Here is a 24763-nt window from a genome sequence, read left to right on the forward strand (position 1 = left end):
AATATGTGAGCAAACTTAATAAAAAAAACAATATTAGGTCTATGGACCCAAGGTAGCCCAGGCTAAGTGCACCTCCAAATAAATATGTGAGGCGCATCTAAATTCTCAATGGGAAGGAGCATCAAATCTCTCTGTCCTAGCAAGTTCTTAAAATATGTAAGATTTAAACTAAATAACCAGCTGACCGGAAGAGCTGGTCAGTAAACCATTTAACTATGTCCGGGATTTAGTAAGCCAAGAATTAGAAAACCTTAACCTTTCAGTATTTAAACAAAGTCTGTTCATACGTATCTTGTTTCAGAGGTTCTGGTTGCGTTGCAGTGGAACTGGCTCATTTCAACGTGGTCTTTCGTCCAGGTGCAGGTTGGCCATTGAGGTCTAGGCGGTGGGTTACTGCCAGGATCGTAGGGAATTCCTTCCTCTTCTAGCATACATTTCCCTTCTTCCAGGTTAATGCGAACAGATAGTGCAAACGGGAAGTTCCATCTATACTTTATGTTCACCTGCTATAGTGCTGAGATGATGGGTTTTAGGATCTTCTTTTTGCAAGGGTAGAGGAAGCAATGTCAGGGTACAACTGGATTGAAGGTGGAACGCCTGGAAGTGAGGGTGAGTTGTGAGCGGAGGATGGGATTTGGTCCTTCATCTCGGAGTAGTGGAGCTTCAAGATAATGTCTCTTGGGAGGTCAGAGTTGGGCAGGCTTAGTAAGGAAATGATGAATTCTGTCCATATGGAGGGTTTCCTTGTCAGCCGGCGGAGGAAGTGCAGAGAAGAGGTTGGTGGCCACTTCTTTTAAGTTAGTAATGCTCTCGGGGACGCCTCGAATCCTTAAATTTGAACTTCTGCTCCTGTTTTCGAGGTCTTCACATTTCAGCTCAAAAGCTTCAACCCTTGTTGATTGTTCATACCATTTGGCTCGCTCTTGGTCCAATGCATCGATTATCTCATCCATTTTTTGTTCAAGGTTATTTGTACGATGGCCTAGGTCAGAGATTTGCTTAGATATATCATGAAATGCTGATTGCAGCTCGCCCTGAAACATTTTTTTTTTACGTGGTTAAAGAGCTTTGAGTCTGCAGTGGAGAGGTCTGTAATTTGGGTGTTTTTCACTGGTTCACTAGCTTGGAATCAGAGTTTTGGGGAGAGAGAGCCATTGCGGTGGAAACAATAGGCTGAGATCCTGAGAAGAGTTCTGGAAGGGTACTTTGAGCTGACATTGTAAGCAATTTTTTTCTGTTCTGTTTGTTTTTGTCATTCTGAAGCCATAACCTGGAGGGAATAGCTTGGGGAGTGAGGATTGAAATATTCCAGTCAGCTGTCTAGGACAGAGTCAGGGCACAGATCAAGGGAGGATGGCAGTCATCCCAAAGGCCATGTATGAGCTCATCCCACGGGGTGATGGAGGGGCTCAGGCCAATTACAGCATGGGTTCCTCTATTATTTACAAGATTTTTACTTGTTGCTTTACTGAGTGATGACCGGAGGCAGGAGCCTGATATGTCCATCGTGGTTATTGGATTATTTTTCTGGGGAGGAAGGGAGGAGGGGATCCCACTGCTTTTTTAGGAGGCAGTCCTGCACTGATTTATTTGTCCTCTCCTGTACATGCTTGTGTGTGTTGCAGATGAAAGGGGGTCTATTCTTGCAGGCCACTTCAGTCTAGCAAGAATATATTGTAAGATATTGTTCCCTTAGTTGGCCACTGGGTGACAGCAGAGAACAACAAAGTCCTGCCAGCTGAAGACCAGGTTTCTATTTCTCCCCTCACTAATAGGGGGAGGCCAGGCAGCTTCACCCCTCTGGGCTATAGGTGTTGTATACCCAGGGGCACTTCACTGAGGACTGCCCTCCTTCCGCAGTTCCTCTCCCCTGCTACTTCCTTTCACTTTTTGTGCCCTCTCTCTACCCCCTGCAGCTGCGGGAGTACAACAGGAGGGACGCTGTCCGCTGTCCCCCGGCTCAAGATTGCGGCCGCCTGACGGGGAGGGGGTGGGGAGTGTCTGATCGCCCCACGGTCAGGCTCTTCCTGGGGATGCAGCGACTTAAGGAAAGCCGGTCCCGCTTTGCAGGGGGCCCGCTGCAGCAGGGGGCTCACACTAGATGGTGTCTGCTCGGCTGGCGATGATGGTCTTAGCTTCCTGGGGTACAGGGTTGTCCAGGAGGATGCAGTGAGCTGCATGGGGAGCCCGCGGTGGCCGAGGCCCCACAGGGCAGAAGCTGTCGGATGGAGCTGCCGCTGGCGGCAGTGTCACCTGGCCACGAGGAGCTAGGAGCAGGCTGCAGTTTCAGCAATCTAGGAGCCTCTAGCTGGTCCCCACTCTGGACCACCTGATGAGGAAGGCTTAGGCTGGGTTCTCCTCGGGTGTTAGCACCCGGTGCTCGCCCTTGCGGGGATGTTCGGGCCTTGCGAGCGCAGTGGATCTCCGGTCTGTTTGGTCTCTAAATGTTCCCCTAAGGCCTCATGCCCACGGCCAGGTCAGATCTCGCTGCGAGATTCATGCAGTGGGAGGCGACTCATGCCCTCGAATTGACCTCAAACTCACTCGTCCGGCATCTTCTCCTCCGCTCTGCAGAGCGGAGCCAGCACATCATCAGTGCCATTTTTGTGTGGGCTTCTGCGAGGCCCGCACAGAAACAGAACATGCCTCCATTTGTTTACCGCACGGATTTTCATGCGGTCAAATCAGGGCAGTGAGCATAGGATGGCATTAAACTAATGCCATCCTATGTACAGCGTGCCATGGCGAGATTTCAGTGGAAAAAAATGCTGCAGAATTTCTGTCCATGGGCATTGGGCCTAACGCTGGAGGGTAAGATGCAGGGATTTGGGAGCCTGGCTCAGGTCCAGCAGAGGCAGGATGCTGATAGATCTTGTAAGGCAGGGACAGAGCTCTTGGAAGCCCAACCGTTCACCATTCAGACTAGGCCACGCCCCCGTTCATTTTCACAATTTTTAGCATACCTCATCACCCTCACAATGGTGGGGTGCATTCAGAAATCATGGTAAACTATCCCAGCAAAATGCGATGCCGTGTGTGAGAGTGACCTTAAACTGTCAGATTAGCGCCATATTTTCCTGATGCGGCTCTGACAATTTAACCCACGAAAGATCTCTGAGACTGAGCTCTAGAATTCTGCTGCAGATTCTTGTGTGCATTCGCACGTGGATGTAACCTCTGTTACGGGACAGATCCATGTGCGGCCGCCTGACGTGGTTTCATCACCAAGAAATGACGGGTCAATTATCTTTCCCGCAGTGCGGACTTGAAAATCTGCACAAGGAAACATCTGAATGATCCGCCTCCTGACTGTCTGTTTAACAACTAGTTAAATTGTCCATAGACTGTAAATCCAGGAGCGTCTTATCTTATAACCCTACAGCTGTTCCTCCTTTACTTCTCCTGGAACTGTATGATAAATACCTCCTTGGTGCTGGTACACATAGCAGTAGTGCGCCGCTCTTTACTGCTAATCATGTTTTGGGACGCACTGGTTCCACAGGTAACCTTTACCGCCTCGTGTTTTATCTGTACGAGCCTCACCGACAAACTGCATTGAACAACTGATACAATTTGAGGTAAAACCGCGTGCGGCGGGAGGTGTAGCGCCAGACAGGACATTCTCGGACCCTGAACCTCCGGCCTCACGCTGCGTCTATTTACAGATAATTCACTGTAAAGGAATGAAATCCACACAAAGATCCTGGTGGCAGTGATTATACACTTCCATTATAGGAATCCCTACTGCTCCCTACAGAAATAACTACTGGATGACAAGAATCCCCCCCCCCCTTATCTGTCATGGAGATGATACTCCAGCCGGGGGATCAGCTGATGCCTTCACTTACTGAGATGTTTATGCCCAAACATGGAATAAAAAAGGCACACTTCTACTGCACCTCCTGGCACATAGCTCTGCCTCCTGAGGGCCTCTGCCTCACTCATCATGATGTACTGGTGTTTCTATGGGATCTGCCTGCAGGGGCGCCACTGATCTCCAAAGGGAGGGCAGGATTTATGTGCAAACAAGGTCAGCAGGGCATCAGCATGTCCCTGGCTGCCTGCCATACATCCATCGGCCCGGGGGAGAGGAATATTTTTGTATAGGGTCCCTTCCGAGAGACTTCAGTGACGTACGGCAGATTTGACAACTATTCCGGTAATCAGGTCTCCCTTCTGCCTGGGAGTCTCCCGGATGTTACTGGAGAGTTGGCAAGTCTGTAACAGTCTTTACTTCCTCCTGTGATGTAAATGTGACGCCTTAGAAACAAATTCACTAATCATTTATTTCCTCTTTTACATTAAGGACATCGGAGATGAATGTTCTAACAGCAGTGAATGTGACAGCGGGTGTTGTGGAATTCGGATTCAGGATTCCATAGCCAAATGCATACCAAAAAGAGGACCGAATACGAAATGCATCGGGCCGGTGAGTACCTGCGTGCCGCTGCTGTCCTGGTTTCTCCTCCGCATACAGTACAAGGTCTCATTCGCACGGTCTATAATCCGTCAGATCCGGGTCAGATTTATCCACGTAGATCTGACTGTTTAACCCTCGGTGGAATATTGCGGCTGAGCTTTGGGGTTCTGTGATCTTTTTGCATACAGATGGATTTATCTCCTGGCGGCGGGACAAATCCGTGTGCGCCAGCAGATCTCGTCTCTGCGGGAATTGTCAGGACAATTATTTTTGCCGCATTACGGATTTGAAGATCTGCATGAAGAAAAATCTACTATATGAGCTACAGCACAGATCTGGGGAGCAGCGATAGAACACTAAAATGGCACATTTCACCGCAAAATCGGGTGCGGAATCTGTGCTCAATTCAGTGGCAACATTCTGCCATGAGAAGGAGACCCGAGAGCCGTCCGTCCGTCTGCAGACAGTTCTAAGTAACTATTTGTATTGGCCATAAAATAATAATCCTGAGGATCGTATATGATGATGTTCCTCCATTACTCCTCCTGGAAGTGTATGAATAAGTACACACTCCGGGTACTTGTACACATAACAATAGTGTATGACGCTTTTTTTGCTGCATTTTCAATGCAGTTTTTGGGCACACGGGTATCACAAATAAAACATTATATAACCGCGTGTTTCATCTGTACAAGCAATAAGCCGTAGTGTTAGCCAGCAGAGCAACATGTGCTGCGATGTAACGTCAGACGGGACATTCTCGGTAACAGGACCCCCGGCCTCACGCTGATATTACATTCTCCAAACAAAAGAAAACAACCAAACTTACTGATCCAAAGATAGAAGGCCAGGAACACCCCAGGTCCCCGCAGCAGGCAGAAATGGTATATGGGGGAGGGGCACCAGTGCAGAATACTGATGTACGACCGCTCTCACACCTACCGTACACTGGTGGGCTGCTAGTATTATACCTGCACATATATAAGGCTTGTATAGGGTGCCAGTCTCAGATACGTGTAGTGCACCATTCAGGGTTACAGACTATTAGTGACACCCCTACTATTATATAAGGCGGCTGTCCTGTATATCCTAAGTGTACAAAGCACTGACACCCCAGGCCCCCCGCAGGAGGGGGATTTTTGGAAGCCATACCCCCCTCCTCTCGAGTAAGTGCCATTCTCTCTCTTATGAACTTCTTGTGACAAGTCTGGTTTCATGCTTTACAGTTCAAGAGCGCAGAACTTTTTTATTTACAGTTTTCTTCAATTTTCCTCTTGGGGGAGATCCTCTATATAGAGAACCCCCCAATTGGCTCTGCAGCTCTCCCTATTTCTAGAGGATGTGAACTGTCCAGCAATTAACTAATTGGTGACCTGAAGGTAGGGTCGGGACATCGACACAAAAATATCGATAGGCAATAGTATTGACAATCGCTGAACAAACTATCGATTATTGTAAAATATCGGTGGAAAACTATCAATATTTCGATATATCGACTTTTTAAAATGCTGTATAAAAATAAAACCGGTTTAGGGTTAATAAAGCATCAATCAACAACAAACATTATAAATCTCTTATAAAGCTTTAAACTGTTGAATTTATTACTAACTTCTAACTATTAATAACAGGAAAATAGATTAAAGTACGAATGAAAATAAACAATTACAGATGAAACATAGAATTAAGATTCGGAATATGAAAAGAGGTTTTTTATCATTGGCCCCAATAATCGTTATCTAATGAGCCAAGTAATATTAATTTGCTCGCATGCTCTCCCTTCACAATGCTCCTTCGAGGAGACAGAATTTCACCAGCTTGACCGGGAGTGCAGAAAGATGATGGCGGTAAACACACTGAAACCAGGTCCTGCCAGCGACAAGGAAGCCAGAAGCTGGCCGCTGGACCTGGCGGGATGTGAGCATGATCTCTGTGTGTTTGTGGGGCTGCGTGCCCTGCATTTTTTCAAGTTGCCGCTGAGGGACCAACGGTCTCCATGGCAACTTGCAAGCAATGCAGGGCCTGGTAAGGCAAAGGCAGTGCCCCGAATGCAATTGTGATTGCGCTAGACGGGCCTCCTATCTTTTCTCTGGGCACTGCGTTGGCGTTGGATGCTGAATGCACGACATGTCGCGTCTCCTTTTCTGGACGCGACCTTCGCACGTTCAGCGCAGCCCTCCATCTGCATGTGGAAATGCTTTCATTTAGAAAGCTTTGCCCACAGCCATCGTGTTAGACGCAAGCGTTCAGAGCCTGCGTCTAACGCAATGAACAAACGCTTGTGGAAAAGGGGCCGAAGACCCCACTATTCTGAGAGTCGATTTGCCTGCAGCAAACCTTATTGGTGACAGAGTCACCTCACACTTTCCAGAAGTTTCTAGAACTTGTTTATAAGTTCATTAGTGCCGACAGCAAAACTACATCCTGTGCCAACACAAAGGGGGCAGAATGTAAAGAAAGAAAGCATGGTCACCGGACCACAAGACATGTTTCTTCTTTACAAAAATCGATATCGCCATAAACGATCGATGTTACCGATATATCGGACATACCAATATCGATGAAAAGTATCGCCAAAGCATTAGTGATATTTCGATATATCGGTTTTTGATGTCCCAACCTTACCTGAAGGCGCTTTCTGAACGTTGTTTGCACAATTGGATCTTTAAGCGATTAATGGTGTGGAAAGAGGCTGCATAACTGATACAGACATACTATGCATTCAGGAAACACATTAAACAAAGAAGATGTATTTAAGCTAACACACAAGTGGTTTCCCCATGTTTTTCCTCTTCTGCAATACATAGTGAATGTGGAGTGTCCATAGCTATCAAGGATACAATTGTATTTTCTGTCCATTTAGTGATCTTGGATATCAATCGGCGTTACGCTATACTGATATACTCTATTAACAGCACTAAGTACACTCTAGCCTCAATACATGCCCCTAATTCTAAGCAGCATACTATCATTAAAAACTATAGACCAGGTTAAAGTTGGTCCATTAGGACTATTGGGTGACTTCAATAAAACTCTGTGGCCCTTAGTGGACACACCATCCACTACTCAGATTACAGACCAACCTGCTTCCATTGTTCCCCTACTAAACAGTAAGAATCTCTTTGATATTGGGCATCTACAGCATCCAACTAAGTGCAATTATACCTTTTTTAATTTCAATAAATCTTTGGTATGCTGTTGGGTAGCGTAGCATAGTAACAGTTTTACATTGTCATAGAGTTGCAGGCCTAAACATCACATTTTCCTTCTTTTCCATACCTAAACATAAACATATCAAACAACATAAGGAGCAGGAAAGTAGGAAAGAAGGGTGGGGCAAGGAGGGAAGTACGTTCTGAGATCTGCATACATTCTAACCGAAGAAAGCTCTCCAATTGCCAAACCTATATAGAAGCGTATTGTAACAAGTCGGGGTTGACTCGCCTCTGGATCGGCGTCCACACGGTTAGGAAGTGGCGCACCTCACACGAAAATAGGCTCCAGCAGTCTGAAATTTCTTTAAATCTGGCTCCTGCCAGCCTTTATTCGCAGCACATCACAAATCATAAACGGTCCATATAGGCCTTTTCCCCAGTCTCTGCTACCTTAGTGGCCTGCTCTGCTTCAGCAGTTTCACCTTCTGCCTTCTCGTTGGCCTCTTGTAATTCAGAGGATTGCTCACCCTCCATCTGTAGCTCAGCTCTCACTTTCTCAATGACTTTCCAGTTGGACACCATCTGCCATTGATAACCAAGCTCCACACTAATGTCTTCTACTTCCTGCTGAAGACTCACTGTAAATGTTTCAATTTAATCATAGATATCAGTTTGAAAAAAAAAACAACTGATTTTTCACTTTCACTCCTTCTAGGATTTCACTGTCTTGCTCTTCAACCGTGACCCAGCATGCAGGGTTCTCATCCAGTTTCTTTTCCAGAACTGACACCTGCGCCTGAAGTGATGCAATCTGTTCTGACAGATTCCTCTTAGTTTCTGCATCTTTCTCTTACTGCTTGAGGAACACATCTCTCTCATCTTGCATAGTCTTCAAGTGTGCACTAAGACCAAGCCTCTGCTGAGTCTCCTCTTGCACCAGCCTCTGAGACTTCTCAGTCTGAGCTTTCAACTCCACCTGCAGTCTATTCAGCTTCTCAGACAGCTCTATCTGCACTTGGTCACCTTCAGTAACTTTTACTTGTAGCTCTTGAAGCCGTTACTGCATTTTCCTTGCATTCAAATTCATGTTTGTCTTCCAACAATCCCTTCCCCTTTTCGGTCAGATTAGCACACTCACTTTTCAATGTTTCTTTCACTTTTTCACTTTGCGCCAACTGCTTGGACACTGCCCCCATAACTAGAGCATGACTCCGTTCCAGCTCCTGGATCTGGGTTTCCTGTAGTTCAGCTTTCTCATCCAAGCTCATCTGTAGCTGCGACACCAGTCTCTCATGGAGCGCTTCCTGGTTTTCTTTGTAATCCAGTCTGTCTTTCAGGATCTCTGCTTGCTTCTCTGCCTGACTGCAAGCAGCTTACTCTATTTCCAGCTTTCTCTTGAGCTTTTTCTTTTTCCTGAATATTAAGCAAGCGTTCTATTTCTATCTCACTCTGGACCTCAGGAACTGCACTGAGAACCTCACCTGTCCCACTAGGAGCAGCCCTTTTTTTCTTTTTTGCATCTTTAGTACTACTTGTCAACTCACTCTTTAGTTTGCTTTCACTACTCCTCTCTATTACTAGAGGAGTAGTTGTGCTAACTCCCCCATGGGTGTTGGCTGCACTGCCTGTAGAAACCTGTTTACACCCTGACTTACTTCGGGGAACATAACACCACATATTAGGCACGTCATATAGCAAACACATCCCACAATCTCCCACACATGACAATTCAAGGTTAATGGATGACAGTTAACATTGTGCAGATTCCTCTGCACAGACCTTCAACAAAGACGTATTATGCAGCATTTTAACTACTTTGGCATCAATTCTTTCACTGTCAAGTCCATACCGCACAGAACCCACAGTCTTTTTAGTGGCCTCAGCACTCCATGGAGTCTTCTCTGGATTTTTGTCACAGTCCTTTTGTGAGGACTGTTGGGAACAATCACATTAGACACCCCCAGCATGGCTCTTTTTGGTTGCCTCCCGCAATGACCGCTATTTTGATTTCTCAGTCCTAAAAATAGACATATGCAACAAGTTCACTAACTTGCCTCCCAGATGTCCTCAGTCTGGTCCTTTGTTGCTCCCATAGCAACCGCAGTTTTTCGGGCTCCTGGGCCTTTAAATACTGTTCCAGCAGCAACTGTACATTCGGCCTCCTGGCCCTTTAAACTGCTTCAAGCAGACGTTTGTCACCACTAAGGCAGCCACATCTTCAGCCTCCTGGCTCTTTACCAGCTGCCTGCAACGTTTTGTCGCCTCATGGTAACTGCTCATTCAGCCTCCTGGCTCTTTACATACTTTGCTTTGTACTTCACTCTACTTTGTCCCAGCACATCCTCTGCCATATGTAACAAGTCAGGGTTCACTCACCTCTGGATCGCCATCCACACGGTTAGGTAGTGACTAGAGATGAGCGAACGTGTTCTTCCGAGCTTGATATTCGTGCGAATATTAGGGTGTTCGGGATGTTCTTTATTCGTAACGAACACCATGCGGTGTTCTGGTTATTTTCACTTCCTTCCCTGAGACGTTAGCGCGCTTTTCTGGCCAATTGAAAGACAGGGAAGGCATTACAACTTCCCCCTGTGTTGTCCCAGCCCTATACCACCCCCCTGCTGTGAGTGGCTGGGAAGATCAGGTGTCACCCGAACATAAAAGTCGGCCCCTCCCGCGGTTCGCCTCAGATGCGGTGTGAGTTAGATGAGGGACAGTGCTGTTTGTACCGGAGCTGCTGTAGGGAAAGAATTGGTAGTTAGTGTAGGCTTCAAGACCCCCCAAAGGTCCTTATTAGGGCCACTGATAGCTGTGTGTTGGCTGCTGTTAGCAGTGGCAAATTTTTTTTTCTCAAAATCGCCTCTGCAGACCGTTGCACCTGGCATTAGGGACAGAAGTGCTGCATAGGCAGGGAGAGTGTTAGGAGTGAGTGTAGCCTTCAAGAACCTCAACGGTCCTTTCTAGGGCCATATTTATCCGTGTGCAGTACTGTCCAGGCTGCTGTTAGCTGTGCTGCATTTTTTTTTGCTTCTCAAAATCGCTTCTGCAGAGCATTCCACCCTCCATTGATACTGCAGGGAAAGAATTGTATAGGCAGGGCCCCAACACAGTTGTTATTCATTGAATATACGCAGTGCTGCCTTTTGGTGCCAAAAAACTGAAAACAAATCTATTTGTCCAGCCTCTGTCCGTCCTAAGGGCTGTGGACACGTGTGAGCTGCGTGAACAACATTGCTAAATCAGACGCACCCAGCTACGCTTTACTGCTGGCTTCGCCATTTGCTTTCCTTAATTGGGAAAAAAATACCTGCTCTCCAAGAGTTATAATAACTCTGCTACCCTCACGTTCTGTGACACATAAGCAGGGACACAGCACAGTTATTAAACTTCTCATGTTCATTGAATATACGCAGTGCTGCCTTTTGGTGGAAAAAAACTGAAAACAAATCTATTTGTCCAGCCTCTGTCCGTCCTAAGGGCGGTGGACACGTGTGAGCTGCGTGAACAACATTGCTAAATCATACGCAGCCAGCTACGCTTTACTGCTGGCTTCGCCATTTGCTTTCCTTAATTGGGAAAAAAATACCTGCTCTCCAAGAGTTATAATAACTCTGCTACCCTCACGTTCTGTGACACATAAGCAGGGACACAGCACAGTTATTAAACTTCTCATGTTCATTGAATATACGCAGTGCTGCCTTTTGGTGGAAAAAAACTGAAAACAAATCTATTTGTCCAGCCTCTGTCCGTCCTAAGGGCTGTGGACACGTGTGAGCTGCGTGAACAACATTGCTAAATCAGACGCACCCAGCTACGTTTTACTGCTGGCTTCGCCATTTGCTTTCCTTAATTGGGAAAAAAATACCTGCTCTCCAAGAGTTATAATAACTCTGCTACCCTCACGTTCTGTGACACATTAGCAGGGACACAGCACAGTTATTAAACTTAGATAATTCATTCACTAGAGGCAGTGGGGCCTTTCGTTTTCCAAAAAGGGCAAAAATTATGTTTGGCCTGCAGTCTTGCGCCAATTTATTTCCTGCCTGTGAAATCAAATCACTGGTAATACAGCATGCTGAGGGGTAGGGGTAGGTCTAGAGGACGTGGACGCGGCCGAGGACGCGGAGGGCCAAGTCAGGGTGTGGGCACAGCCCGAGCTCCTGATCCCGGTGTGTCGCAGCCGACTGCTGCGCGATTAGGAGAGAGGCACGTTTCTGGCGTCCCCACATTCATCGCCCAATTAATGGGTCCACGCGGGAGACGGTTATTAGAAAATGAGCAGTGTGAGCAGGTCCTGTCCTGGATGGCAGAAAGTGCTTCGAGCAAACTTTCGTCTACCCGCAGTTCTGCGCCGTCCACTGCTGCCAATCCGAATCCTCTGTCTGCTGCTCCTCCTTCCTCCCAGCCTCCTCACTCCACTACAATAACACCTGCTCAGGAGCGGGAACACTCCCAGGAACTGTTCTCGGGCCCCTGCTTAGATTGGGCAGCAGCGGTTCCTCTCCCACCAGAGGACTTTATCGTCACTGATGCCCAACCATTCAAAAGTTCCCGGGGTCCGGGGGAAGAGGCTGGGGACTTCCGCCAACTGTCTCAACAACTTTCTGTGGGTGAGGAGGACGATGACAATCAGACACAGTTGTCTTGCAGTGAGGTAGTAGTAAGGGCAGTAAGTCCGAGGGAGCAGCGCACAGAGGATTCGGAGGAAGAGCAGCAGGACGATGAGGTGACTGACCCCACCTGGTGTGCAACGCTTACTCAGGAGGACAGGTCTTCAGAGGGGGAGTCAAGGGCATCAGCAGGGCAGGTTGCAAGAGGCAGTGCGGTGGCCAGGGGTAGAGGCAGGGCCAGACCGAATAATCCACCAAGTGTTTCCCAAAGCGCCCCCTCGCGCCATGCCACCCTGCAGAGGCCGAGGTGCTCTAAGGTCTGGCAGTTTTTCACAGAGACGCCTGACGACCGACGAACAGTGGTGTGCAACCTTTGTTGCGCAAAGCTCAGCCGGGGAGCCAACACCAACAGCCTCACCACCACCACCATGCGCAGACATATGATGGCCAAGCACCCCACAAGGTGGGACGAAGGCCGTTCACCGCCTCCGGTTTGCACCCCTGCCTCTCCCCCTGTGCCCCAACCTGCCACTGAGATGCAACCCCCCTCTCAGGACACAGGCACTACCGCCTCATGGCCTGCACCCACACCCTCATCTCCGCTGTCCTCGGCCCCATCCAGCAGTGTAGTTCAGCGCACCGTCCAGCCGTCGCTTGCGCAAGTGTTCGAGCGCAAGCGCAAGTACGCCGCCACGCACCCGCACGCTCAAACGTTAACCGTCCGCATAGCAAAATTCATCAGCCTTGAGATGCTGCCGTATAGGGTTGTGGAAACTGAGTCCTTCAAAAGTATGATGGAGGCGGCGGCCCCGCGCTACTCAGTTCCCAGTCGCCACTACTTTTCCCGATGTGCCGTCCCAGCCCTGCATGACCACGTCTCCCGCAACATTGTGCGCGCCCTCACCAACGCGGTTACTGCCACGGTCCACTTAACTACGGACACGTGGACAAGCACAGGCGGGCAGGGCCACTACATCTCCCTGACGGCACATTGGGTGAATTTAGTGGAGGCTGGGACAGAGTCAGAGCCTGGGACCGCTCACGTCCTACCCACCCCCAGAATTGCGGGCCCCAGCTCGGTGGTGGTATCTGCGGAGGTGTATGCTTCCTCCACTAAAGCACCCTCCTCCTCCTCCTCCTCCTCCTCCTCTGTCTCGCAATCAAGATGTGTTAGCAGCAGCATGTCGCCAGCAGTCGGTGTCGCGCGGTGTGGCAGCACAGCGGTGGGCAAGCGTCAGCAGGCCGTGCTGAAACTACTCAGCTTAGGCGATAAGAGGCACACGGCCCACGAACTGCTGCAGGGTCTGACACAGCAGACCGACCGCTGGCTTGCGCCGCTGAGCCTCCAACCGGGCATGGTCGTGTGTGACAACGGGCGTAACCTGGTGGCGGCTCTGCAGCTCGGCAGCCTCACGCACGTGCCATGCCTGGCCCACGTCTTTAATTTGGTGGTTCAGCGGTTTCTGAAAAGCTACCCACGCTTGTCAGACCTGCTCGTAAAGGCGCGCCGGCTCTGCGCACATTTCCGCAAGTCCCACACGGACGCTGACACCCTGCGCACCCTGCAACATCACTTTAAGCTGCCAGTGCACCGACTGCTGTGCGACGTGCCCACACGGTGGAACTCTACGCTCCACATGTTGGCCAGGCTCTATGAACAACGTAGAGCTATAGTCGAATACCAACTCCAACATGGGCGGCGCAGTGGGAGTCAGCCTCCTCAATTCCTTTCAGAAGAGTGGGCCTGGTTGGCAGACATCTGCCATGTCCTTGGTAATTTTGAGGAGTCTACCCAGGTGGTGAGCGGCGATGCTACAATCATTAGCGTCACCATTCCTCTGCTATGCATCTTGAGAAATTCCCTGCAAACCATAAAGGCAGCTGCTTTGCGCTCGGAAACGGGGGCGGGGGAAGACAGTATGCCGCTGGATAGTCAGGGCACCCTCCTGTCTATTTCTCAGCGCGTACAGGAGGAGGAGGAGGAGCATGAGGAGGATGAGGAGGAGGGGGAAGAGACAGCTTGGCCCGCTGCTGACGGTACACCGGCTGATTGCCTGTCATCCTTTCAGCGTGTATGGCCTGAGGAGCAGGAGGAGGAGGATCCTGATAGTGATCTTCCTAGTGAAGACAGCCATGTGTTGCGTACAGGTACCCTGGCACACATGGCTGACTTCATGTTAGGATGCCTTTCTCGTGACCCTCGCGTTGCACGCATTCTGGCCACGACGGATTACTGGGTGTACACACTGCTCGATCCACGGTATAAGGAGAACCTGCCCACTCTGATTCCCGAAGAGGAAAGGGGTTCGAGAGTGTTGCTATACCACAGGACCCTTGCGGACAAGCTGATGGTAAAATTCCCAGCCAACAGCGCTAGTGGCAGAAGGCGCAGTACCGAGGGCAAGGTAGCAGTGGATGTGCGTAGATCGAGCAGCATGTACATCCCAGGCAGTGCAACAGTCTTTAAGGGCCTGGCCAGCTTTATGGCTCCCCACCAAGACTGTGTCACCGCTCCCCAGTCACGGCTGAGTCGGCGGGAGCACTGTAAAAGGATGGTGAGGGAGTACGTAGCGGATCGCACGACCATCCTTGGTGACGCCTCTGCCCCCTACAACTACTGGGTGTCGAAGCTGGACATGTGGCCTGAACTAGCGCTGTATGCCCTGGAGGTGCTTGCTTGTCCTGCGGCTAGCGTCTTGTCGGAGAGGGTGTTTAGTGCGGCTGGGGGAATCATCACAGATAAGCGTAGCCGCTTGTCAACCGACAGTGCCGACATGCTAACACTCATCAAGATGAACAAAGGCTGGATTTCCCCAGACTTCTGTTCTCCACCAGCGGACAGCAGCGATACGTAAGCAATACGTAGGCTGCACCCGCGGATGGAAGCTACGTTCTCTCTCACCATCCAAAACGGGGACATTTCTGCTTCATCAATCTGTGTCTAATATTCCTCCTCCTCCTCCTCCTGCTCCTCCTCCTGAAACCTCACGTAATCACGCTGAACGGGCAATTTTTCTTAGGGCCACAAGGCTCACTCAAATAATTTTTCAGAACAAATTTTATAAGTTTCAATGCGCTTAAAAGCATTGGAACTTTAACTTGAACCAATTTTTCGTTACACTGGGCTGCCTCCAGGCCTAGTTACCACTTAAGCCACATTAACTAAAGCGATTAATGGGTTTCACCTGCCCTCTTGGCTGGCCATGGCCAATTTTTGGGATGTACATTAGTACTGTTGATACAGCAATTTTTGTGGGCCCTCACCTACAGTGTAATCAAATTAATTTTTAGCCCACCTGCATTACAGCTGACGTTACCTCAGCTGTGTTGGGCAATGCAATGGGATATTTTTATGTACCGCCGGGGGGTTCCAGGGAGCCACCCATGCTGTAGGTGCACACTGAGTTTTTAATACATCTGTACACTTCTAAAGAACCCGTCTGACTGGGGCATGCAGTGTGGGCCGAAGCCCACCTGTATTACGCACGACATTACTACCTCAGCTGTGTTGGGCAATGCAATGGGATATTTCTATGTACCGCCGGTGGCTTCCTGGCACCCACCCAGGCAGTGGGTCCACAGGGAGTTTAACCTACATGTGTCCACTTTTAAAGAACCCCAGTCTGACTGGGGCATGCAGTGTGGGCCGAAGCCCACCTGCATTAAGCACGACATTACTACCTCAGCTGTGTTGGGCAATGCAATGGGATATTTTTATGTACCGCCGGTGGGTTCCAGGGAGCCACCCATGCTGTAGGTGCACACGGAGTGTAACCTACATGTGTCCACTTGTAAAGAACCCCAGTCTGACTGGGGCATGCAGTGTGGGCCGAAGCCCACCTGTATTACGCACGGCATTACTACCTCAGCTGTGTTGGGCAATGCAATGGGATATTTCTATGTACCGCCGGTGGCTTCCTGGCACCCACCCAGGCAGTGGGTCCACAGGGAGTTTAACCTACATGTGTCCACTTGTAAAGAACCCCAATCTGACTGGGGCATGCAGTGTGGGCCGAAGCCCACCTGCATTAAGCACGACATTACTACCTCAGCTGTGTTGGGCAATGCAATGGGATATTTTTATGTACCGCCGGTGGGTTCCAGGGAGCCACCCATGCTGTAGGTGCACACGGAGTGTAACCTACATGTGTCCACTTGTAAAGAACCCCAGTCTGACTGGGGCATGCAGTGTGGGCCGAAGCCCACCTGTATTACGCACGACATTACTACCTCAGCTGTGTTGGGCAATGCAATGGGATATTTCTATGTACCGCCGGTGGCTTCCTGGCACCCACCCAGGCAGTGGGTCCACAGGGAGTTTAACCTACATGTGTCCACTTGTAAAGAACCCCAGTCTGACTGGGGCATGCAGTGTGGGCCGAAACCCACCTGCATTAACCCTTTCCAGTCCACTGTGTGACCTGTGAAGACATTAGGGTTTAAGGCTGTACAGCTCCGTTGTTGGTAGACGTCCGTCGGGGTTCTCTTACTGTATATTGCCAGCCTCTCTGCTGTCGGAGCCTATCCTACGTGTCAGCTCATGCAGTACTGGCTTTAGCCAGCATATAGCGCCGTTGTATAACAGCAGAAAAAGAGTAAGCCCCCTAGGAAAACCATATACAAATTGGATTGGAAAGGGTTAAGCACAACATTACTACCTCAGCTGTGTTGGGCAATGCAATGGGATATTTCTATGTACCGCCGGTGGCTTCCTGGCACCCACCCATGCTGTAGGTGCACACGGAGTTTTTACTACATCTGTACACTTATAAAGAACCCCAGTCAGACTGGGGCATGCAGTGTGGGCCGAAGCCCACCTGCATTAAGCACGACATTACTACCTCAGCTGTGTTGGGCAATGCAATGGTATATTTCTGTGTACCGCCGGTGGGTTCCAGGGAGCCACCCATGCTGTGGGTCGACAGGGACTTCACAATAGGGAGTTGTACCTGCCTGTGTCTATGAATTAAAAAGCCCGGTCTGACTGGGGCATGCAGACACCTTGACAGAATGAATAGTGTGTGGCACATAGGTTCCCCATTGCTATGCCCACGTGTGCAGCTCCTGATGGCGGTGGCACAGGATTCTATTTCTCATTGCTTCTGTACAGCATTGTGGGCTATCGCTCCGCCACTTTTAAAGAGGGTCGCTGCCTAGCCGTGCCAACCTCTGCAGTGTGTGCCTGCGGTCCCTCGTCATGGCAGACGCAATTCTAAATAGACATGAGCGTGGTGTGGCATGAGGGCAGCTGAAGGCTGCCCAGGGACACTTTGGTGTGCGCTGTGGGGGGGGAGGGGGGGCGGTTGGGCAGCATGTAACCCAGGAGAAGTGTCAGTGGAGTGTCATGCAGGCAGTGATTGTGCTTTGTTGGAGGTAGTGTGGTGCTTAGCAAAGGTATGCCATGCTAATGAGGGCTTTTCAGAAGTAAAAGTTGTTGGGGGGGGGGGCCCACTCTTGCCGGTATTGTGGCTTAATAGTGGGACCTGGGAACTTGAGATGCAGCCCAACATGTAGCCCCTCGCCTGCCCTATCCGTTTCTGTGTCATTCCCATCACTTTGTTGAATTGCCCAGATTTTCACACATGAAAACCTTAGCGAGCATCGGCGAAATACAAAAATGCTCTGGTCGCCCATTGACTTCAATGGGGTTCGTTGTTCAAAACGAACCCTCGAGCATCCCGGGAAGTTCGTTCCGAATAACGAACACCCGAACATTTTGGTGTTCGCTCATCTCTAGTAGTGACGCATCTTACACGAAAATAGGCCCCAGCACTCTGAAACATCTTTAAATCTGGCTCCTGGCAGCCTTTATTTGCAACATAAATCATAAACAGTCCATATAGCTTTAGGGTTCACAACCCACATAGTCCTGTCACTAACCCCGCCTGGGGCGTCTGCAGGGCGTCTTCCTCTGTCAGTCAGGGTGACAGACCCAACTGCTCCACACTGGACCTCAGGCTTCAAGTCCCTGATGCGGCTCCCTTCACCACCTCTCTGGCTCTCTCAGCCAATATCATCTCTTTTGCTTCTGACAGGAACTGGCTTATATGCAACCAATTTCTGCTACACCCATCAGGTGTTAACCCTCTCTTTTTTTCTTTTCCAGGTATCAGACTGCATATTTAGCACCCTCTATAGGCCATTCTGATACTGCCTTACTACAATATTTCATATTGATCCACTATTTATGAAATTACTCTTTTTTTTTACCCCGTCTATCCATGGTTGCCAAGTTTCTTTAAAACTGGATACTCTATCCTGTCTTATTGCAAATAATTTTTCAAATGAACAATGCTCAATTAGCCAAGCACAATCAGAGCTATCAGCAGGTGGGGATTTCAAATCCCTGGCTGCTAATAGCTCAGTACTACAGAGCCGGGGACAGCGGCAAAAGGCGCTGCTGAGCCCGGCAGGTGAGTATGGATTTTTTTTTTTTTACACTTTTTTAAATGTCTTTTCAGGGAAGGGTTTATGAAGCCCTTCCCTGAAAAGCTATTGCCGGCTGCCGGGGCTCAGCGGCGACTTCTGCCACTGTCCCAGCTCTATAGTGCTCAGCTATCAGCAGCCCGGGATTTTAAATCTCCGGCTGCTGATAGCTCAGTACTACAGAGTCGGGGACAGCCAGGAGAAGATGCGGCTGAGCACGGCAGCCGAAGGGAGGTGAGTATGTTTGGGGTTTTTTTAACACTTTTTTTTTGTTTTTCAGGGAAGGACTTATATTTAAAGCCCTTTCCTGAAAGCATTTCAGGGGTGCCGGCAGCAGGATCCTCCACCGCAGCTGTCAGGATTTGCCAGCTCATCGTTCACAGACGGGATCTTCATGCAAATTTGTTCGCAAGTCATTGAAATCCAAATGATTGTGCCTTCACACCAGACAACTGGGGATCAACTAGCAACTATCTTTCAGTCATTGATGGAATGGAGACGTCTTCCTTGGTTTATCCTGAAAAAGCACGGGCGGATCTTTTTTCTACTATATTTCAGCTGCGGAGGGGAATCCTTTATTCCCCGCGGGGATGTAGAATTCCTCTGCTGCATCTGTCACAGATGTGGCAGGTGCAGCAGGGAATTCTTTTTCCTTGCAGGGATGCAGGAAACATCTGCCGCATGCGGCAGATGTGTTCTTCGTCCGCGGGGACACAGCAGCGGCGGGCAGGTAAGTTTTTTTTTTTTTTAACTTTTTTTTAACTTATATATAAAGCCATTCCCTGAAAAAGAATGCAGGGGTGCCAACAGAGCATTGTTTTCAACAAGCACGCAGCTATGTTCATGCGTTTTTTTTGCTCGGACCTAGGTGCGCACAAAAACACACTTGTTTGAACCCACCCTAAGGGAAAGGACAATCTTTAAGCCTAGATTTCAGATCGACCCCATTTCCCACAAAAAATAAATTCTCTTTTGATAACCTTTAAGATTTTTAGGGATATTAATCACCAATAACTGAGACTTGAGATAGCTAATTTTACAGTATCAAACACGTCCAAAACTATTTATAATCCTTGTTACCAGCCTAAGAGAAGATATTGGATGGGTCATAAGCAGCGCAGCATCGTCTGCAAATAAGCTTATTTTATGTTGACGAGGTGGTAGTGGGATCCGCCTAATATCAGAATCTGTTCTTATTTTATCTGCAAACAGTTCCATTGCCAAAATAAACAATAGAGGTGAAAGGGGGCAGCCCTGGCGAGTACCATTAGTGATCTGGAAAAAACTAGGAAGGGTTCCATTAACTAATACTCTCACAGATGGGGAGGAGTATACAGCTTGAATAGCTCTAAGAATCTCTCCCTTGAATCCAAATTTTTTCAAAACCGCGAACGCATAGCCCCAGTGAATCCTATCAAATGGCTTCTCCGCATCCACCGTAAGGAGCAGAGAAGGTGCCCACAAACCAGAGACCTGAGCCAGCAGGTCTATTATTCTTCTCGTTTTATCTGACACTTGACGGCCCCGAGTGAACCCCACCTGGTCACTATGTACTAGTAATGGGATCATTTCCAGTAATCTTTAGGCTAGGTTTTTTGCATATATTTTTGTGTCACTGTTCAACAGAGAGATTGGCCTAAAATTCGCCGGGAAAGTAAGGTCTTTATCTGGTTTAGGAATTGTTACTACTGTGGCTTGAAGCATTTCCACAGGTAGTTTGCCTATCTTTTTAGCTTCGTTAAAGATTTTAGTGAGATTTACCGACAGTTGTTTTTTCCAAAAATGTGGTAGTACTTGTAAGAATACCCGTCAGGGCCACGGGGCTTTGTCTTTTTTAAGACTATTGATTATTTTTAAGGCCTCCTGTACTGTAATCAGGTTATTAAGTGTCTCTAATTGTTCCTGACTAATTGTCGGGAGATTAATACTGCTCAAAAATTCGTTTATACTCCCCTCATTCGGTTGAATTGTTAGAGGTTAGTCTTTTAAGTTATAAAGCTTTGTGTAGAACAGATTAAAAGCTTTCACTATATCTGTTGGGTTGCAAAGCTTATGCTCTGAGCCTGGTTCTTTTATAAATGGAATCTTGGATTTGATCCTTATTTGTTTTACTCTCCCAGCCATATAGCTATTGAATTTGTTGTTAGCTGTATAGTAGGTAGTTTTTTTATAGGCTTTGAGTTGTTTTTCATGTTCCAATAGTAAGTGGTCCCTCAGTTGTTGTCTTACACAGAGTAGTTTCCTATGTATGCTATCTGTCGTGTCTTTCTGTACCTTTAGTTCTAGATTTTTTAATTATGATAGCAGGTCATTTAGGATTTTATTTTTTGTATCGGGACCCTTGTTGGATCATTAGTCCCCTAATTACTGATTTATGAGCATTCCACACAGTAAAAGGTAAATCATTAATTGCAAAATATTCTTGGATAGCTGTACACAATTGACTTTTGTAAGGGTCAACATTCATTAAATAGGAGTTAATCCGCCAAACTTTTTGTATATACTCAGAGTGAAACAATCCCAAGGAAGGAAATCTGGTGCGTGATCAGACCAGGAGGTGGTTCTAATCCAAAAATGTGGATAGGATCCTTCATAAATATTGGTATATCCTACTTAAGGATAAGGACTCGGCGGATTGCCTGGGAAGTAGGCCTTCTATCACATACTGAAGAGGTAGACATCTCAAGGACCATCTGGTTCATAGTCATTTCACCCCCTGAGTCCCCTAAGAAAACATGGTTAAACTCCAAAAAAATTAAGGGGGCGTACCCTTGCTCCGACTGTGCAGCGTGCCAATTTATAGGGAAAGGCACCACATTTGCAGGTTCCAACACAAAAAGACATATGACATCGGTGATTTCATAAACTGCAAAATGTCAGGGGTGGTATATCTGGCCACCTGGCCATGCACCATGGAATATGCAGGCAAAATGAAACAACAATTGAGAAGAATACTGGCTCATGTGGGAAATGTGCAGAGAAATGAGCATACCAGTTTAGCGAACCATGTGAGAGACCACCATGATAACAACCCTAGTGTCCTGAAGTTTCAGGGCATAGAGCTGATCAGGTGCAATTGAAGAAGGGGGAATATTGATAGAAAATTACTACAAAAAGAGTGCATGTGGATCCATAGATTACAGACCTGCTCCCCCAAAGGCTTGAACGACCAAGTTTCTTATACGTCATTTATCAGACTAATTCCAGTGGGAATAATCATGTGACAAAAAGAAGTGTAAAGCTTCCTATCTCCCACTAAGATCTGGAGGAGAATGAGATTAAAGGAAAAGAAAAAGAAGCAGGAAGAAGAAAAGAAGGAAAAAGAGAAAGGTTCAAGATCAAAGAAAAAGAGAAATTCCCGAATGAAAAATGACTTCCTCTAATTGATCTCCACCTCTTATAAATTTTGAAATTTTGGATTTGGTGTACATGCTGAGTTTGACCAAAAATTAAAAGACACACATAGACTTTTATGCTTCCAGTTTTACTAACTCAAACAATCCCTCTAGAGTATTTAAATAGCCCCCACCATCTAATGATCCTGATGAGAGAATTTATGGCATCATAAAAAAACTTCTAAAAAACCCCTGAAGCATGGGAAGGTGCTCATTATGCCTATACATTGCATTTTGAGTGTGGGAGCTGTCCAGTACTGATTATTAAGCACTACCACCCTGCTGCCTGATATCGTAACAGCAGGGGAGCTGTCCAGTGCTGAACTTCTGTCAGTGAAGACACTCCCTGCAATATATCGCGAGGGAGCAAAAGAGGGGAGTGTTTCAGATCTCAATCAGGATAGGGGATAGATGGAAAAAGGGGAGTAACTCTGGGAATGAGGGAAGGAGGGGTGTTTCACATATAAGCGCTGTCAGTTCCTGACGCGTGGCACTCACTATTGGGAAAGCCGCCGGTCATCACGGCCGCTCAAGCTAATGAATTTAAACACATCCTGATGACACAGTCTGCCGTAGCAGAGTGTAGAAACGCGTTGATGTTATAAGAGTAGTGAGTCAGTTCATCTCCAAAGCGAGTTAGCTAGTACAGTGTTAGCCGGCTGCCTGCTACCTTTCATCGGGCGGCTACAACAATGCCCAGACAGTCAGCTATCTCCTATTACGGCAATTAATGCCAGAATACTTAGCAGGGAGTTCCATTTAGCAATTTGGGTGAATTTATGCATCAAAACCCATTTACTGCAAGGAATGGAATACACTGCTTGAGATCGGAGAAGCTGATTCACATTCAGATACATAGGTGAACCTTAACCCCTTGTGCACTGGACCCTCTTTTTTCTTTTAAGAAAACATACACTTTGCAATATATTGATGGCACTGTGTTTGGACTATGGGGCAACATATATAGAATCCTAAAAGGACTATATGTGTGCCTGCTATAGCTGTCCTGCTTATAATTAACCCTATCCTTTCCACTACTACATGCCATTTAAGGGAATCATTAGGAGTGTTTTATTTTCTACCTAGCACACCTTGATTCCCTAATTCTGGGTCACACTTGCTCAATGGGCCGTATCTGTGGACATAGAGGGGTCAGTATTATGCATCTCTTTCCCCGTTTTGCAATATCATATACAGAGGTAATGAAGTATTAAAGAGGTGCATTTTTTAATGTATCTAAGAGTGTACATATTCAGTAGTCATCACACACTATCTTAACTCCCTTTTGTGACTATTACTAATCTAGGAGACCGCAAAGAGGCTCTTAGATAAACTTTAAAAGGGAATGACCTTCCCGATCTGTTGATCTTACTGAATTAACACCTAGGGGGTGTCTCCACCTGTGGTACAAACACTAATAATAAAGTGGATTGATACTCTGTATTTGGAACAATAGTACGATCAAAGAGAATGGGTTTCTTTTTGGGGTAGGGGAATTTTCTGGCCACAAATTATCAATAAATTCCCCTCATTTTTGAAAAATATATGTTTCAGTCTGTCCATTAATAAGTTTTTAAGAATTTTCAATAAAATCAGTAGTTTTAATTAAATTTCTTCTTCGGTGAGTGGTTCCAATCGAGGCCTCCTTCACTCTTGGTAACAAAAAAAAATCCACTAAGATCATGTCAGTCTTAGTCCAGGTTCTATGTCTTGTGGAGTAGGAGTACTTTTTTGTGTTTGCGTTGTATCATAGAGTTCCTCTTTTAGCAGCCATGGTGCTAGTGTAGGTGCTACCGTTCTGCCTCTGCTGTTGGTGTCTATACTTCTATCAGAAATTAAAACCTTTCTCATCACCATATTAAGAAATCGTATTTGAGCATTGTTCAGTACATACATGTTTACCAATGTTACAGGAAACCCATTACCGTCACAAATTAGTATTATATATCTCCCCTTTTCATCTATTTTGGATTTAACAAGTTTGAAATCAATAGAATCTCTAATTGCTATAAGAACACCTGCTTTTTTCTTTTCCGTATTTTTTATTTTTTTTTCAAATCCAATTTTTTTATTAATTTTAACACAGCCAAACATACAATAACAAATTGCCTGAAACCTTAATTACATCACATGTGATCCTGGCAAGGACGGCGCCACACAGGCAGTAATGCAAACCGTAACAAAGGTCTATCTAGCATAGTGTGGTGACATCCTACTAACAAAAGAAGACGGGGGGATACATACATCGGTTCGTGGGTGTGGTGGGGAGGGGGGGGAGGACAAGAAGGGGGAGGGGTCCAAGTGAGCTCAGCCACGGCGCTGCCAAGCCAGCCAGCCTTTTGAGGTGCTCAGTGGCCTACCTGATCACGTACCTCCCTCCACAGACCCCAGACCTCCACGAATTTTTCATGGGAGCCAGTGGCCCAGCCAGAGAGCTCCTCCAAGTTGTAAGTCAGGTCCATTCTGTCCCTCCACTGACTCAGGAGGGGGGGAAACTTTTGCAACCAGAGAAGAGGGATAAGTGCCTTGGCCGCATCAATTGCGTGGGCCAGCAATTTATGCTTGCGAGGATTAAAGCTACTCGTGGGCCTCCACAGAAACAAAACCTCAGGTGAGAGTGTAAAGCCTGGCGAAATCTTTTGTAACGACACCGTGATCTCCTGCCAAAAAGCCTCCAGTACCGGACAACTCCACCAAATGTGTAAAAAGGTGCCCGTGTCGCCCCCACATCTCCAGCACTTATTGTCAGGGGAAAGTTTG

At 47.5% G+C, this 24763-nt stretch overlaps 1 protein-coding gene across 1 annotated transcript in view; it reads left to right on the forward strand.

Moving 5' to 3' along the window:
- The window catches only part of LOC136614191 (leucine-rich colipase-like protein 1), a 63442-nt gene that overhangs the window by 19620 nt on the left and 19059 nt on the right, over positions 1-24763 (forward strand). Inside the window, exon 3 of the mRNA XM_066594104.1 lies at positions 4307-4429. Coding sequence (XP_066450201.1) covers positions 4307-4429 — 123 coding nt within the window. The remainder of the gene's footprint in view (positions 1-4306; positions 4430-24763) is intronic.

The sequence above is a fragment of the Eleutherodactylus coqui genome, chromosome 1 (genome assembly GCF_035609145.1).
Source record: "Eleutherodactylus coqui strain aEleCoq1 chromosome 1, aEleCoq1.hap1, whole genome shotgun sequence".
NCBI classification, from domain to species: Eukaryota; Metazoa; Chordata; class Amphibia; order Anura; family Eleutherodactylidae; genus Eleutherodactylus; species Eleutherodactylus coqui.